The sequence below is a fragment of the Asparagus officinalis genome, chromosome 8, assembly GCF_001876935.1.
Source record: "Asparagus officinalis chromosome 8, Aspof.V1, whole genome shotgun sequence".
NCBI classification, from domain to species: Eukaryota; Viridiplantae; Streptophyta; class Magnoliopsida; order Asparagales; family Asparagaceae; genus Asparagus; species Asparagus officinalis.
Window position 1 is genome coordinate 113280760 of NC_033801.1, and position 18951 is coordinate 113299710.

Below are 18951 nucleotides of genomic sequence, written 5' to 3' on the forward strand. Positions count from 1 at the left end.
GAAGCAGAACAGAAATCTGGAAAAAGCTTCTGTTCATTTCGCGGTCGACCGCGTGTGACGCGGCGGTCGACCGCTGGGCGTTCTGTCGAGCAGAACGTCTCTGCCCTATGCGCGATCGACCGGAGTGGTTTCTACGGTCGACCGCCGCACTGTTTGTGCATGTTTTAATTTTGGTGCATACTTTTGTGTGTTCGAGGAGTTGCCTCGATTATTTAATGTTAGATTTTAGTGATTTATTATTTATCTGTACATGTGAGTTGACTTTTGACACAAGAACCGATCCGCACAATGAGGCACGTGTGACATGAGATTATGTGTATCTTTTGTGTATATATATATTCGACACTTACACTTTGTATAATTTTACAGTTAGTCCTCGTGTTGGACACTCATTCCAGTTAGTCCTCGTGTTGGACACTCATTCTATTCAGTCCTCGTGTTGGACACTCATTTCACTCAGTCCTCGTGTTGGACATGCATTGGTTATATTTAGTCCATGCGTTGGACATTGGTTATATTCAGTCCATACGTTGGACATTGGTGAGATTTAGACCATGCGTTGGACATTGGTTATATTCAGTCCATGCGTTGGACATTGGTTAGATTTAGTCCATGCGTTGGACATTGGTTATATTCAGTCCATGCGTTGGACACTCGTTACTTTCAGTCCATGAGCGTTGGACAACGGTCACATCTGGTCCATGCGCTGGACAATGGTTATATTCAGGCCATTAGTTGGACGTTTACTTCATGCAGTCTACGGTTTGGACGTTTAATTTATATAGTCCATGTTTTGGACACTTAACCATTTTTGGACATGACACTCATGTGAGTTTGCATGACACTTGTGGTGGCCTTGTCATGATTTCATTTATCGGTAGAGACGGGTTTGTATTTGTTTTATTTATTGTTTCTTGTATTAGACCTCAGGTTTAGTATTTATGGATTTACAATTTAAGATACAAGGTATATACATGAGGGTTTCCTTGTTTGGATTATTTCGCTCGACGTACCTACGCTCGTGTTGTAATTTCCTAAATACCAGAACTCATTGTTGTTAGGACAAATAATTTTATATTATTATGTATTAACTGTATTTTCATATACAACAAGCCCTATCCCTTGGGGTTGGTTGTGATGTTGCTCGCTAGCGCTTTGACGCTCATTGTCCCTCCCCCTTTCAGGTAACGAGCCAGGAGCCCGGAGAATCACAAGATGAGGGCGACCCTTACTAGTGCCTATTTATCCTCTTATTAGATGTATTTTATTTTGTACTCCACTTGAGATATTTTTGGACTTAAGAGGTTTATGTTCTAGAGTTGTAAAGGCTGTGTGCCTTATTTCCTGTATCAGATATTATGTACTTTGAGACATGTTGAGATCTCCAGATTGTTATTATTCATTTCAGACTTTGACTATGTATTCCAGTTTATTTGGTTGAGGAGATGTGTTAATTTGATGTTCTATCATTTCATTAAGTATTTGTTGTAGAACCTTTTACTTGCTTTGTACCTACACCTATTGTTGATTCCTCTAGAGAGATAGTAATTGTGATGGTGAAACATGCTATTGCACGGTGTGGTGCATGGCAGGTTTGACATTCCTGGTTTCACCTCGGACTGCAGCCTTGTGTGAACCCAGGGGCGTCACAGTGCATTATAAAAGTCTATATAACTACTTGTTATACCATGGGATGCTATAGAAACTGCCAGAAGTAATAAACTGTAGAAGCAATCTCAAAGAATCGACTGGAGCATCAATAGGGTACAGAAAGCATCAGTATATGCCTCAAATAAAGTAGGGAGTCACGTCGAACATTTGTCTCCCTCGGAGTCCTTATTAGAAAAGGCTATTCCGTCAATTGCTCTTGTTACAGTGGGTGAGGGTGCTTGGGCTGCTGGTGTGGTACTCAGCAGCCATGGGCTTATACTCACAAATGCTCATATTTTGGAACCATGGAGATTTGGAAAAACATCTCTGCTAGGTTCGATGGAAAAATATGCAGCAACATCTTCTCATGAAAATTCTTTATATTATGTGACAAATGAGCATGAAGCATCGTTCTTGAATTCAAATTACAGAAGCTATGGAAAAATATCAGTTTGCTTGTGTTTGCATTGTAATTATAAATACCCATGAGACTAATTTTTGCAATCTGATTTCACTTAGATCATGGAACATAATGATTTATCTAATAGCAACGAATTAACCATAATTTTGCAATCTGATTTCACTTAGATCATGGAACATAATGATTTATCTAATAGCAACGAATTAACCATAACCATGTCTCAACTGCAACTTAACATGCTAGCTCTCATGATTTTCAAATTCTACTCTTTTTCATCTCTTATGTCGTAATACAAAATCTAGCATGTCAATGATAGTGCAGACATTTTGCTTCAATTGCATGATGTGTTGATTGTTAAAGTTCTTCGAACCCATTAATATTAATTTTTGATGAGTTGATTACAAAGATAATTGATCCTCTTGTCCTGCCAGGAACTCCTCTTTTAATTGAAGATACATTGAGGAAAAACCTACAAGAGAAGCATCAGCTTGAATTAACTAAAATGAATGGTTCAAGTATTGATCTCCATAGCTTAGTGAAATCAATATACATGCTAGGTGTGGAAGATTCAAATTGGCCCCTGACATAGTTTATCAGATGATTCTGATCCTTTTTAGACACAGAATGAATGAGGAATTTTGTCCAATGCTGCAAGATACAAGAGAATTCAGCATTAATGATATTATTAAAAAAATAATAATTTAAACAAACTGGAACAAAAAAATGAAAAGAAAAATAAATGAACCATTAGTAATATAATTCTTCCCCCTCTTCTCTTTCTGTGACTTGTTATTCTAGAAGAAGTATATAACAACATAAGTTTCCTGAGTCATAAGAGACATCAAGGTTTCATCTAGGGCAAGTCATTTCTACATGGAACATAAATTTTATTACAGAATTGTCTTGCAAAACATAAGACTTTATAATATTGAAATGTACGGCTTTATGTAAAGAGAGAAGGGGAAAAAAGAATCTTCAGATTCTGATAGCAAGTTTCAAGGTCATCATTAACCAAAACATGGTAAAAAATACCTGGGGATCTTCCATGCTCGAGCTCAATTTTCGCATTTCTTAGCCTCTTTTGAACTTGTTACTCAGTTTCTATTCCCCTACATAAAGCACAATAAGACACAAATACACTACATAAGATTTACAATATAAGAGAATGTATGTCACACTACATAAGATTTACAATATAAGAGAATGTATGTCTGCATAGTGAGTTACGCTTTTGAAAATACTCCAAAATGTCTTATATACCGAGAGCGAAGGCGTGTATGTCTGCATAGTGAGTTACGCTTTTGAAAATACTCCAAAATGTCTTATATACCGAGAGCGAAGGCACTTCTCAAGCTCATCAAATGATGGGTGGCAGATAAATACCAAAATCACTTCAAGAGAGCTTTCCCTCATTGATGTAGCACCCTGAACATCTATGTCGAGAATACATCTCTACAATAAAGAAATTGAAGAAAATATTATCAAATTTACCTATTGCACAAACACAATAGTGATTAGCTGCCAATGATTTCACATAAATTACACAGTTATTTGTTGAATTCATGTATTTGGGCATTCCAATTGATCTGTCTTTGCCATATTGAACAGTAACCTCTAAGGATGTTCAAATATACTACAAACTCCACCATCCTCTATGTAAATCTGTTTATATTCTTATGTTGTTTTCTAATGATATGTCATTATCCAAATGATATAACGCAATTAACTATATACTATCAATGTCATAAAGTCTGAAATACAAGATGAAAACAAGATGAAGATTACAAATCTCAAAGAAAATCTTCAACTGTTAAAATTCCAGATTTATTCAACCGCTTGTGGAATGAACCATCCTTCCTGATTTTTTCCAATCGCCAGACCTCATCCTTTAGAGGAGGTTTGTAGTGTTTCTTGTATACTGTAAAAAGTTAAAAGGAAAGAAGTTTTTAAAAGATAATTTTTGAGGGGACTATAATGGACAACTGCAAATAAACATGTAGCAAACACACATTCCCCTCTGTTATCTTTGCCGTTAAAAGCTTCCTTTTTTGCCTCTTGAACGCGAATTCCCTCACAGAATCCTGAAGCAACCTTCAGACCAAGCCTAAATTTTCTACTACGTATTCAGCTAGATATGTTGGTAAATATTAGGTCTCCTAGGGTACTAACACCTTCTTTAAGTGATACCTGCAAATCCCCAGTCAATAGTGGCCTCTTTCATTCTCGTTCTTTGACTACATGGCTTTCAAACTCTTCCTTTATCCAGCCATCTTCATCTTCATTGTTGAAATCACCCTCAAGAACAACAATGTCTAATTTTATAGATGCCTTAGTTCCTGATGTTACAACATGGACAGTATTTGCATCGAGCAATACAACATGAATTGCAGCTTGTCATAATTTAGAAGTTGATAGATATCATGCAGCTTGAAATAAGTTTGTTAACTATCATAAATGCTATGGATGATATGACGTGCCTCTTTTCTTTATAAATGAATAAGATTTGACATGTACCTCTTTGTAGGAATTGCAGGTACACAATGCTTTGCCACTTCAGCTCCGTTCCCATTCAAGACAAGAACTGACCTATATAGAAATGGTAATACGAGATTTAGCGAAGATGCGCACGCACTATGATTAAGCATCTTCTGAGTATGACAAGTATGAGTGTGAATTATATGATGGCATAGAATAAGATTACATATTATTTGTCCCACAAACTTAAGTTTTGTAGAAACAAGTTAAGTAATATGTCTTGATCAGAAAACTTAAAAATTAAACATTAGCATAGTTACCTTGGATTATAATAGTCCTTTCAAGGCCAAATAGTAGGTGGGAAATCACCAACTCTGTGTTCTGGGTTATCATAACGACCAAAGCACAAATCAAGTCCTCCCAGATAGCATATTTGATTGTCAACAATCACAATTTTGTCATGATGCGACCTGCACTTAACCAGAGTTTATTCATAAGCACAATTTCATGATGTATTATCTTCTCATAAAAAATAAATCTTAGGGAAGGGATGATTGATTCGTGGAAGATTTCATACCACAAGTAAACACGAGTTGAGAAATGATCAGGATAGTGCAGAACTTTAACATTCTCATGAATGTTAAGCAGCCTTCGCTTACTGCATATACTATTGATTTTCAAAGCAATGGAAACTTCTTTGTAAAGAAGGATGTAAATCTACACATTAGTGTTAATTAGTTGACAATCATGAGCAATTAGGATAAGCTACTCCACAAAAAATTTACAAATATATGTAGCATATTAATTAGAACCAAATAATTCAACTTCTTGATGCTAATAGAAAATATGACATATTATCATTGACATGTAAAGATGATCCATGCTTCCATGTCAAACATCGTACTTCAATTTCTGTTATAGGCGATAATATTGTTACAAAGCGAATAAGATAATGCAAGAAAGCTTTACTATAGTCACGACATCAATAATTTCAGTGAATCAAGGTTGATGAACCAACTAACTAAAACTAAAATAGAACAAGTGAAACAACACATGGTAATGCTGATAAATACGTGAACACCCTGTTTTGCCTTTGCCTCTAGCAATGAATCAAGCCGAGAAGACGCATGAATGTGAAAATGACGTCGAAGGTATAACTCAGGACAGAGCCACAAGACAGTAATGAATATCTATAAACAAAATTCAATCATTTCAGAATTGTCCCTGTTAATACTTTGTAAATTTCTAGTTTCACATTATTGAATTGAGTGAGTGAAGAAACTGACCTCTGATTTTGCTACTTCAATAGAAGAAGCAATTGAACCAAATGCAGCTTGTCCATCAACAAACCACTGGATCTGACTGCCATATTCTGTTAACCCCCTAGGAGGATCAAAAGAACCAAAACAGTGAGGCATACACCAGCCCCCCGGTGGTCGTAGTCCCGCATCATTTATTGCCACAACCCAATCTTTAACTTTAGCACTGCTTCTCACTCTAAATTTAATGGTCCTGTTCCCGCATGATACCTTTGAGATGAATGTAGATTAGAGATTGAACCCAGAACAATGAAATCTTCATCAGTACCAGAAAATGAAGGCCAAAATTTAATACGAAATGCAATACAAGTGCGGGCTAAGTCAAAATCGACGACAGTAGTAAAACAGTTCCAAAAAAAAATCAACCACAATAGATTATATCAATATTGCTAACAGTGTCATGAATGTAATAAGATCAAGTTCAAGTACCTCTTGATTCAGAAATTTATCGAAAATATGAAAATTTATAAATGTAAACCAATTGCAATGCTCCGAATAGAGTTAAAGCTTATTGCATAAAATTTTACTCTAGCAATGCTCCGAATAACAACAGTTAACTTACTGACTTATGACTTACGTAAAAAGACCAAGGAAAACAAAGTCTACTAATACAACATGTTTTCATATAGGAATCTAACCCATAACAAAGACACTATATGAGCCTAAAACAAATGACATCACAACCTGAGAAAATGGTAGCGATGCAATAACAAATTTGCATTTTCCACTTGACATGTATATTTGACGCTTCATGAATCATTTTAGTTAGATAATCATTGTTTAAACGTCAAAAATACACAATTTAGAGTGCAAATCAAACTATATGCATCAATCTATCTAAGGGATGAATAAAAACAACATAAAACAGGTCAACCAAAAATGATAACTCAATTGTGCAGAAAATTATACATAAAAAGAAAAAAAATAATCATGGGAGAAATATAGCAAAGGGACATGAAGCTTACTGCATAATAAGCTTTCTTAATTTCTGAAGTAGATGCATTCTTACTCACTCCCAGTACATCATAATAGTCCCTTGCAAGCGCCGGCCTTGTTCCTAAAGTAATAAAAAAAGCATCCAGTAAAGAAAAATAAACTTTTACAAAACATTAAATTTATTCAATAGAGAGAAAACCTACTATGAAAATTCCTCTTATTCATATAAAAGACGCCACTTTGAACACAACTCGTCCATTGTCCTACATAGTTTAGTCCTCATAAAATAAAACCCCAAAACCAATTAATTCATAATACAATGAAGAACGTACCTTTTCCCCAGTTAGAGTTTGAGGAAACCGTAGACGATGAAGTGCATATCCAACGTGATTACTGCTATGACTACAAACATCCAAGCAAAGAAATAATCAAATTACCGACGGATAATTGAAAAAATTCGAGAAAATTTGGGGGGTTGGGGGGGAAGTGGAACGACCACTTGCCTAAGGTTCATCATAAGTATATATATTATTCCAATGAAATAAATAATTTATAAGAAATTTGATACAATGGTTTTGTAACGCTATATAGGTTATCCATCATTTTGTGAAACAGAACAAACTTATCTCACTTCTAGTAGAGTTGTCCATCATAACAGATGGTCTTGCAGTAGGTGTTTCAATAAGAAGAAGTCGTAATATCATCCAATATGGACGATCTTCTTTCGGTTTGAAACCTAGTAGTAAGCAGTCTTCATTGATTATTCTTTTAAGAATACTGATAACCTGTCCATGTCATAAAACAAAAAAAAATTTGGACTACTGAAAGAAATAAATTAGAATAACAATTTTGCAAAATTAGCTACCTTCTGATGAGGACAAGAATAGCAGTTTTTTTTTATTTAGCGATTTTCTATTTTTGATAGGATTTTGAATTTTGAATTTTTGAATTTCGAATTTCGAATTTTTATTTGGTAGTTAATTGATTGTATTTGATTATGAGAGAGATTTGAGGAATCTGAGTGATGATGAAAGATTTGTATTTTCTCTTATTTAAGAACTCTTGTAATCAAATGTAATCATTGAAGAATAAAAATGAAAAATATTTTGCTTAACTGAGGTGTGAAACCATAGCAATAGTTTTTCGTTTCTTCTACATCGCCAAAAAAAAAAGAAACAACACTGTTCATCTTCTTCCTCCAGGCAATCAACTCCCAAACCCACAACCGAATCCATCTCTCTTCTCCCGTCGACCATCAGCACCGCCTTCCACCCCCCTTCTTCATCCTCGCAAACGCCACCCACTCCTCCACCCCCAGCCGAGCTCCCTAGCACCTCCAACAACCAACATCCCCCTCCATGTCGAACAGCCCCCCTCACTTCATTTCTTCCCCACTGCTGAAAACCCCAATTCCCCCATCTTCTGCAACCGTCAGTCACCTCTCCCTTCACCGAGAAACCCTCACCTGAACCCTAGCTTCTGTCCGTCCCCAAACAACCTAGCCGCCGTCCAAAGCCCTACTCCCCTTCACCCTCGAGCCACCACTCCCCCTCTTTCTTTCCCCCTTTTCCCCATGAACCCTTCCTTGGCTTCCCCAAGCAGTCCGACCGCCCCCAACCCAAAACTCCCTGCGATCACCCCTGTTTCCGTCCAAGCTTTTAGCCCCCGCGAGCCTTCACTTGTTCGCCTCCTCCCCCAGCTCGTTGCACCCGAACAGTAGCCACCGTGCACCTCTCCTCAGATCGGAGCTGCACCGAACACCCATGGGCTTCTCTTTTTTTTTCCTGAGATGGAAGAAGAACAGAGATTAGATTATATTGATGGGATCAGCTGTGGGCTCCACTGTAGTTAATGGGCCTCTTGGATTCGGGTAACTTCAGATAATCAATACAGCGTGCGGATGATCTTAGAGATCAAGGGAAGGTTTCGTTTTCTCTCTATTATTCTGTTAATCTTAGCTTATTAGTTAATTGCATGAATAATACATCTCTAAATTCTTATCATATATTCGCTGCTTAATTATATCTGTGAGTTGAGAGAACTGAATTTGTGACTGTTGAGAAATCGATATTGATCTTAGAACTTGCAAAAAAATGATAATTAATTTTGCGAATACATTATTCGAGATTGGGCTTGTTTATGGTTATCATTGCAAATCTTGTTAAAATCCATCGGTCACCTTAACTTTTTTTTAAATTACGAATATCATGAATTTTGGCGAAATGATGCGTTGTTTGATTTAGATCACTGATTCCAATGGACCCCCTCCCCCGTTTTACATCATTTTGGTATCAGAGCATGGTTCTAGGGTAAGAAATTTTTTTACTTTTTATTTTATTTTTATTTTTAGATTAGTTGAGTCTTTTATTTGATATTAAAAAAAAACGCATTCATCTCATTTAGCTGTTTGTGCACACCATTCATCTCATCTAATTGTTAGTGCATGACCACTCACACAGATCTACCTTAGGTGAGTCAAGTCAATCAGTTAGTGAGTCCAGCATGTCTTTTGAATTCCTTAAGAAATTCGATGAGGTAAAAAGACAAATAGGTGTCGTAGCTCAGAGCTTAACAAATTTCCAGAATGAAACCAATGAAAGGTTTGCTAGGCTTGAAGGAGCGCGTGTTGCAACTCCGTCGCCACAAAGTCAAGGCTATGGATACCCACCGCAAGGTCATGAGTACGTCGTTCCTCGACCCCCACCTCAACCAGTGTCTGATCCACCAACCTTTGACGGTAAGCTCGGCCCACAAACTTTCTTGAATTGGCTGAAGAACATGGATCGATACTTTGACTGGTATGTCATGACAGAACCACAAAAAGTCAAGTTTGCGGCAATGAAACTCACCGGGCCAGCCTGCCAATATTGGTCCAAATTCGAATCATTAAGATATATTAGTGGTGAGTTACCAATTTTAACTTGGCAAGAAATGGCTGATGAACTAAAAAGGGAATATCTTCCACTAGTTAAAATTAATAAGCCGTATATGACAGAATCAAAATCTATTCTTGAGAAAACCGTTAATCAGGCCGTAGATTTGATAGAAATTAACTCTGCAAAGGAATTTCAGTATAGTAAAATTAAAAATCCACGCACTTCCGTTCATTCTGAAACTACCTCTGTAATTATGGAGTTCACTAAAGTTTCATGCAATGACAACACTCCGACTATTCCCCAAGCTACCCCTTTGATCACGGAGTCCACTGATGTTATCCCTGAAGTTGTTCTTGAAATCGAAACTCCAACTCTTTCTGAACCAACTCCAGTGATTGAAAACGCTGTTGATGTTCCCCACAGAGTCCTTCCGGACCAACATGATCCCCAACACGTTCCTGATATGGGTCCTAAAGCGATTCAATCGGATATTTGTATGGAAGTTGAATACCAAATTGAGCCTAGTGAAATAACTACCATATTAGATGTCAAACCCACATGCATTGTCCCGATAGTCACTCACACATACACTGATCCATTTTGGGAAAATATAGTGATTAAGAATACAAGTTGTGGCACGAGTGTTTTCATTTCCTTTTTCTCTCATGTCAAGTGCACCAAAACACTCATATTTCACGCATGTGTTTGCATGTTCCTCACTATCACTGTTAGAACGAGAAATTTGTTTTGCATATTAACGAATGAACACCTAATTATTCCATTTGATAGAGGACGTTATGCATATTGAACACTTCGTTGAGTTTACATCTGTCATTGATCACATTGTTTGAGTTTGCATTTCATCATGAACAATTGAGTTGATTTACATCATTTTTATTTTGCATTGATCATATAATGGGGAATCAGTGATCTAATTTGAATAAATACATTGTTAGTTGAAATATATGATATGGAGTCAAGACATTATTTAAAATTGTTAATGCTGATATTTTAGATGGTTTGGACTTGTCCAATACAGTTCTTTATTGCTGTTTAAGATTTGACATGATATTTATGAACTTTTCCAACTCTTGACTAATTAATGGCAACATTTATATTATCGATTTGGTCATAGTTCTATTCTCAATATTGATTGATTAAACAGTTCACAATGTTATTGGCAGTCCACTGATATAAGCCTGACCCTAGCTCATTGTTTCTGAGAGTTGTTTCACTCTACCCCCACTTCTATATATTCACCCATGCAGCAGTGAATTTTGATAATATTTTAGATGGTGAATTTACAATGCAATTTAACTAATGATTTGAGATGCAGGAAAGTATATGATGGCAGATTAAGATGCAAGTAGATTATATTGAAGATCACAAGCTTCTGCAGCTAACTCGACGGAGTCGAGTTTTCTCCCACCCGGGGAGAATGATGAGGACAAGAATAGCAGTTTTTTTTTATTTAGCGATTTTCTATTTTTGATAGGATTTTGAATTTTGAATTTTTGAATTTTGAATTTCGAATTTTTATTTGGTAGTTAATTGATTGTATTTGATTATGAGAGAGATTTGAGGAATCTGAGTGATGATGAAAGATTTGTATTTTCTCTTATTTAAGAACTCTTGTAATCAAATGAAATCATTGAAGAATAAAAATGAAAAATATTTTGCTTAACTGAGGTGTGAAACCATAGCAATAGTTTTTCGTTTCTTCTACATCGCCAAAAAAAAAAAAGAAACAACACTGTTCATCTTCTTCCTGCAGGAAATCAACTCCCAAACCCACAACCGAATCCATCTCTCTTCTCCCGTCGACCATCAGCACCGCCTTCCACCCCCCTTCTTCATCCTCGCAAACGCCACCCACTCCTCCACCCCCAGCCGAGCTCCCTAGCACCTCCAACAACCAACATCCCCCTCCATGTCGAACATCCCCCCTCACTTCATTTCTTCCCCACTGCTGAAAACCCCAATTCCCCCATCTTCTGCAACCGTCAGTCACCTCTCCCTTCACCGAGAAACCCTCACCTGAACCCTAGCTTCCGTCCGTCCTCAAACAACCTAGCCGCCGTCCAAAGCCGCCGATCAGCCCCGCCGATCCCGCCGTCCACCGCCGCCCCTGAGCGCGTCCGCGTTGATGCCGTCGGGTTCTCTTTCCTTGAGATCGAATGAGAACACAGGAGAGATCAGAATATAATGACGTGTGTGGACTTGTTGATTTGATGATCTTTGGGCTTCACTGTAGAAGCTAATGGATTTTGGATTTCTCTCAGCATTTTGGATAGTAAACTCTCAACTCAGTAATTTTCTGTTAATCTCATAATTATCAGTTAATTGTGTGCGTATTAACTCTCTAAACTATTATCATATATTCACTGCTTATATCATATCTGTGAGTTGAGAGAACTAAATCTGTGACTGTTGAAAACTTGATATTGATCTTAGAACTTGCAAAAAAATGATAATTAATTTTGCGAATACATTATTCGAGATTGGGCTTGTTTATGGTTATCATTGCAAATCTTGTTAAAATCCATCGGTCACCTTAACTTTTTTAAATTAATTTTCTACCGAATATCATGAATTTTGGCGAAATGATGCGTTGTTCGATTTAGATCACTGATTCCAATGGACCCCCTCCCCCGTTTTACATCACCTTCTCTGTAGAAATTTATTGTTTCCTCTCAACAGTTTCAGGAATCTATGCTTGGTCATCAGATTTCTTGCAAAGGACTCATCAACAATAGTTTGTGTGCAGTATAGATAAGAAAAAATTAGTTGACATGAAAATTTAAAGTAATAAAGTGAACTATTATCCGAATATGTATTTAGATTAACATAATTGAATGTTAAATTTAAGCTAATAACTACAATAACAATCAAAGCATGCAATAGTTATCAGACAACTATATGAGCATATGTTTATAAATCATAATTTGTCCTAACAAATTAAATTCATCAGTTCATAATCTTAAAAGCATATGAAAAGTTCATTTGAAATCCTTCAACCAATTTGTAAATATAATGAAAATTAAAAATTGTTCATGTTTAATTTTTGTGGGCCCTTGATCAAGACTTCTCCATCTTTATCTTCTTTTTTGGTAAATCGAAAACTGAGTCATCGTCATCAATGTTGATTGTGATGTCTTTTTGTATTTGGATTTCTTGTGCTATTATCTTTCATTGTGCACGTTCATCCTTTGAGTTCTCATCCAAATTTACAAGGAACTTGTATGTCTTTCCAATGTTGAGAACAAACTTTTGAAAGAATGAACTCTGATTATTTTTCTATTTTAATAAGGAAAAAATTAAGATCTTATACATGAAACATATTGTTTTATATGTATAAAATATAATAAAGTAAGAAGTTACCTCTTTTATATCATCCATGAATTTTTGAGGCTTGCATCCTATCAAAGTTTCTGATGCGTAAAAAAATGTTACTCTTGCATTATCTGTTGCATCTTCAACTATGATTTTAACCAAATACCTACATTTTGTATTATCATTGTGCATCGGATGATATTTTTATATTTAATCTTTATATTTTTCTTTCATGAGTAATTGATAGTACTTTACCTCGGTATACAATCTTCATTGTTTTTTTTTGATAATTTTGACATTTGTCATAAATAGTTTTTTCTACTTTTTTATTGCAGCCTTTGCAGGAGTAGTACCAAGCCTCATGCCTATTTAAGATAGTAGTTATTTTTACCGTAAAGCTGCCATATTGTGCTTGTAGAGTTGTAAAAATATAGTTAGTTATAATCGTAGTTTATATGTATTTAGTAAATAAAATAATAAATTATAAAATAATTGGAAAAAATATCAGCTTGTTTTGAAACTGAAGCTCTTGATTCATTAATATTTTATAGTAGGATTTTTAATATCATATCTTTGATGTTTTTTGTGAAGCTTGCATAATGTCAACAATATTCATTTTTGCTGCATTTTTAAATAGCCTTGAGAGAGCAACATTAGTCTTGATATTGTCTTTTGAAAGAGCCCTGCACATAATTTTAAAAATATTGAAATTTTAATTTATTAAGTTACCTTTTTTATTTGAATTACCATTCTTGCATGTCCTTAGCAAGCTATATTTCAGGGTTGATACATATTGTTAATGCAATTTGCGAAGTCACGCACATCTCCCCTGCATATATAATAATTATAATTAGAATTTGATATTTTTTGATAAATAATTTACAATTTAATAATAAAAAATGTTACCTTTGTACAATGATATTTTAAAATCTGATAGTGCTATTATAGTTGTCTAATTCATATTGCCTTCAATAATTGAACCTTCATTCATTGCTAAATCTCCAAATAAAGTTATAGACAATGTTATCTCATTGTGTAAGAAAAGTTAGATAATTTTTGGTTAATATATTATATTTTGAATAATTAATTTATTGTGAAATAAAAGCATGCGTATATACTCTTTGTCTACTATAATGATGTCCCGTCTTTTGTCCGCCTTATTATATCTTGTAACGTACTTGATCATAGGCTTGACATTTGCTATCATTGCAAGAACATCTGCACATAAATTTATAACAAGTTTAAAATTCATTTATAATTTTTTAAATTTAAAATAAAAGGTTTTTACAAATACTTACTTATATTCCTTGTATCCTCGTTGGAAATTTAAAATTAAAAGGTTTTTACAAATACTTACAAGTTTAAAAGGTTTTTTAAATTTAAAATAAAAGCGGGTTTATTGGTTTGACTTCTCCATTTGAGATGTAAACAACATGATTCTTTTGAAGCATATGCTTATACATTTCAATAGTTTCTCCAAACATAATACCTTGTATTTTTTCCCCTGCAAATATTACTAATATTATCTCACAAATAACTAATACATTAACATTCATTTAAGCTTAAGATAAATAAGATAAGTGATAGATGACGTAAGTTATGTATAAATGTATTAATTAATGCTCGTGTATTACATTTTAAAGATATTTATAAGTTACTTTTTTTAAGAATTTAGCTTGATCATGCAACTAAATAATAAATTTATGGTCAATATGCTTATTAAAAATTTAGTCTAAATAATAACTATTTTGTTATAGTGTGTATACAATGTTTTGTTGATGTCATATGCACATTATTTGTTTGCTTATATTGTTAGACATATGTAGACAATTAATTTACGTAGAATTAGGAAGAAAGCATGATATTTGTTGTAGAAAATTTACGAAAATGAATTGCATGTTTCTTACCTCTTTAATAAATACATGAATTATTTTTATATGATCTTATACACAGTAAGGTGATAATAATTAATATAAGAATAAGCATCAACAATTATAATTTAATTTATATTTATAATTTATAAATTTTAAAAAATTAAAAATTCTCTGCATAGATTTAAATAACGATTGCTATGGCATGATAAAAAGTGATGCATATTGTACTTACACATTGTATGTATTACTTTATTTAAGAATAAGTATCAACAATTATCAATAGAATTATAACATGTAGAATATTGCTATATTACCTCTGAGTCGGTGAAAATTATTTTTAGTAGTTTTCCTAATCCTTTGTTGTTCTCATAAGAGGACTCAATAGTTCTTAGGATAACAACATGAATGGTCCAGTCTCTTTGAAACTTTTTTAGTTGGCATATTTGGATGTGTGGAATTGTTGCTTCGTTGGTGGATGACATTGTTCCTACAAGATTTTGAATAGTTTGTTATATATAAATAACAACACATCTGAAGTACTAAATAAACTCAAAAGAAAATAAAATGATACTATTTCTATATCAAAGATATAACACTAATTATAGTAATTTGAATTTATTAATTAATATTATTTACAATGATTTGATAAAAATATTCTAACCAAATAGTCTGAATATGGCTTCATTTGGTCTGACTGCCATATTCTATTAATTAATATTATTTACAATGTGTAAAGTTATTTTAATTTTGATTAGTACATGATTTTGAACGAACAGAGTGAATGATATAATAATAATTTGTAATTTTTTAATTTTTTTAAGAAAAAAACTTTAATAAAATTACAGCTACTTATATTATATAAATTCCCAACCTTCAAAAATGTTATTTGTCATTTGAATTATTCCTCGTGATCCTTTGGCTTGAGAACTTCCTTGTATACAACATTCTTTGTGTATTGTTCCTCTTCTGCAAATTTTCCATATGATGTTATTAAGACCTTGGTTGTCATCATAGAAGTACCCCACGATAAAGCAACATATAATTGCCCATGAGAGAACACTGGTTCAGGTAGATAAATACCTACATTAGGTATTGTTTGCCATTGGGATTTATTAATTATCATTGCAAAACATAATCTTATGGGAAATTATTTGTGTTTGAACTTGAATGGTAATCCTTCATCTTTTGCTGGTGACAATGGTATTCTTAGCAAGAAAACTTCTTTCCCAGCATGTTGGCCCATTGTGATTTTAGCTTGAATTACATTGTAGTTAAAATCTTGACATACCATTCTTGTACCATTGCACAGTCCATTAGTTGGATAAATACCTACGTTAGGAAAGATAATAGCACAACGAATTGATAAAATATAGGCTAATTTCTTTTCACAAATGAATTATTTTATGACCGTTGGCTAATAAATAATAGAATTTTTGGATTTTTAGGGTCATAAAATAATTATTCCATAATTCAGAACATTAGCTGAATATTAGCCTAAAATGTGTTAAATAAGAGGGGAATAAAAAAAATCCAATGTGAGAATGTAATGGCAAATTAGAAGATATACATATATACTTGGAGGGTAAATATTCAAATAGGTAGATTTGATGGGTAAATAATATATTCCAAGAAAAACCAAAAGTATGACATGTTTTGAATTATTTTTAGGGTCACTGAATATATTTTTAGTGACCCTAAATCTTGTAGAAAATATATTAAGCTGAATTATACGAGGAATATCAGCTTAATACATATATACAAGGAATAATTCAGCTTAATATATTTTTAGGGTCACTGAATATTAGCCTATATTCAGCTGAATTATGTTAGCTGAATTAACATTTTTATTTATAAATAATAGTCCAATTTTTTTTAACAAAATTCTAGATAAAAGTATGGTTAATTTTATCAAAGTATGACCGTTGGTTAATTCAGCTTAATTATTTATCAATGTTAGACCAACGGTCATAGAATAATTCAGCTTAATATATTTTCTACAAGCAGTCAATAGCTACTTCTTGTAAAAAATGTCAAATTATTTTACAAGGTCCATAGTAGACTAATTTAACATTTTTATCGCCTAATTGTTCCATTAATTACTTTCAATTTAAAATAATAGTAGACCGTTGGCTCCCACTGTGAAATACTTTCTGTGCAATGCCATATGTACTACTTTGATGTAGTCTAATATAAAATAATAGTAGACCGTTGGCTCCCACTGTAGTCGGCAGTTTGTTTTCGTCGAAAGTTGATTTTGATATGGAATCCATTAAAACTTCAATCGCTTACAATGAATTACACAACAAAATAAGAAAATTATAACTCTCTAGAAAATAACACAGGAATCGTTTATCAACTCCTGCTTTTGTGGGATCTTTGCCTATGTGGGGGTACGTTAGCCCGTGGACCACCAATTCACAAGATTCTGATTGAACCGTGAAGGCTTTTGGGTATTCTTCTTCGTTTATCGAAGTGAGAGTCTTAAGCAAATATCTTATCGATGTAAGATGTTCACTCTTCCAAAGATCAAGTCTGAGCTTAGATCTCTAGGATCGATGTAAGATGTTCACTCTTCCAAAGATCAAGTCTGAGCTTAGATCTCTAGGAATCACCAAAAGCTGTTTATGAAAGATGAATCACTCTTCCAAAGATCAAGTCTGAGCTTAGATCTCTAGGAATCACCAAAAGCTGTTTATGAAAGATGAATACTCTCTTCTTTGCTCAAGTTCACCAAATGCCCAAGTTTATCTGCTCTAATATGCTCTCCCACGACTTTAGGTCCACGAAATGCTACTTTTTTTGGCTTGCAACCAACCATCTACGTCAGTGCACGTTCTCCTTTTGTTATGATGCCACGTGGACCCTCAGAAGATGCTAAAACCGTCAGCAAATCATAAGAAGACACACCTGAAGACTCGCGCCAGTAGTGACTGCCGCGCCTACGCGCGTCAGAGACGACTACCGCGCATACGTGCGTCAGTGACGACTGCTGCACCAACGCGTGTAAGTGATGACTGCCGCGCCAACGCGTGTCACTGATGAGCGTCGGCCATGACTGCCGCGCCAACGCTCATCAGTGTACATTGTTATGTGTATTCACATTTTTCTTCTATGTTGCTTCACCTGTTCCTTTTCTTCTTTTAGCTTTGGATGATCCCTTATGACTTGATAATAATATTCATTGTCTTCTCTTTGTCTTGAGCTGTATTTGGATATCTATAAGTATTTTTAGATGCCTACAGCATCTTCCAAGCCCACACATCTGCCTCATTGCCTTCTCAACCTCCTCCTTGTCCTCCTCATTCGATTTGCTCTCCGAGCCCACAACCTCTCTGTTCAAATGGATGCTTGATTTCTTTTTTTATTTACCACAAACAATGTTTCTTTACAATGAGCCAGCTTATATAGTGTAAGGAGTTTATAGCATATGACACTATTACTCTATGTATGCAAGACAAAATCTCTTTTCCCTTAACAAATACAATTAACCAATTAGGGGTAATTACAAAGTTTTCAAACACAACTAAGAATGAACAAAGTATGGATCCATTTATGTTGGATTAGAAACATAAATAGGCACAAGTAAATCCTACAAAGTTATAACCAATTTGGGTTATGAAAAAAAATTATTACTATCATTAACAATAATAACATGGAAAATAGGACAAAGATTAAAGATAAAAAATTAGATACAAAGTAAAGGGGAGAAGATAAGGGAACATGATGGGCATAGACATAAACAGTCCTCCAAGAATAGATGTGATCCCCATGCTTCAAACTCGACCTTGTGATCCTATCATCACCATTAATTTCACGATCCAAATACACGATAAAAATAAAAAATCACCCAAATCAAAATTGGGATCGAATGATCAAAAACAAAATCAGAAAAAGGGGAAAATAATTATCAAATAACCTGTTAGAAAGGAGGCCCAATCTCTCTCTCCAAACCCTGGATCTCGATAGTAAAACTATATAAAAGAGAAAAGGGGAAAAAATGAGAAAGAGATAAAAATAGAATGAACCTGATTGTACTCTTTTTGAATAGAATGAAAATTTTAGAGGAT

The 18951-nt window shown here is 34.3% G+C and overlaps 1 protein-coding gene across 3 annotated transcripts; it reads right to left on the reverse strand.

Moving 5' to 3' along the window:
• Positions 5458 to 18909, reverse strand: LOC109822794 (phospholipase D zeta 1-like). 3 transcript variants are annotated; one of them, XM_020389038.1, is made up of 7 exons: positions 12343 to 12954; positions 7433 to 7586; positions 7134 to 7203; positions 7005 to 7064; positions 6831 to 6922; positions 5833 to 6075; positions 5458 to 5736 (listed from the first exon to the last, which is right to left on the reverse strand). In XM_020389038.1, exons 4-7 carry the CDS (start codon positions 7024 to 7026, stop codon positions 5521 to 5523), a joined length of 573 nt encoding a protein of 190 aa, XP_020244627.1. In that variant the 5' UTR covers positions 7027 to 7064; positions 7134 to 7203; positions 7433 to 7586; positions 12343 to 12954; the 3' UTR covers positions 5458 to 5520. The 3 variants fall into 3 exon arrangements, with proteins under 3 accessions (XP_020244627.1, XP_020244628.1, XP_020244629.1); XM_020389039.1 differs by lacking the exons at positions 7433 to 7586; positions 12343 to 12954 and adding an exon at positions 18801 to 18909; XM_020389040.1 differs by lacking the exons at positions 7433 to 7586; positions 12343 to 12954 and adding an exon at positions 13740 to 13791.

Bases quoted from the DNA above. Each gene is read 5' to 3' on its own strand.
- LOC109822794 (XM_020389039.1), bottom strand. From the start codon at position 7,026: ATGAATAAGAGGAATTTTCATA. The intron at 6,076-6,830 runs GTAAGCTTCATG...TTCATCTCAAAG, and splicing joins TTAAGAAAGCTTATTATGCA to GTATCATGCGGGAACAGGAC. The intron at 5,737-5,832 runs GTCAGTTTCTTC...TTTTGTTTATAG, and splicing joins TTGAAGTAGCAAAATCAGAG to ATATTCATTACTGTCTTGTG.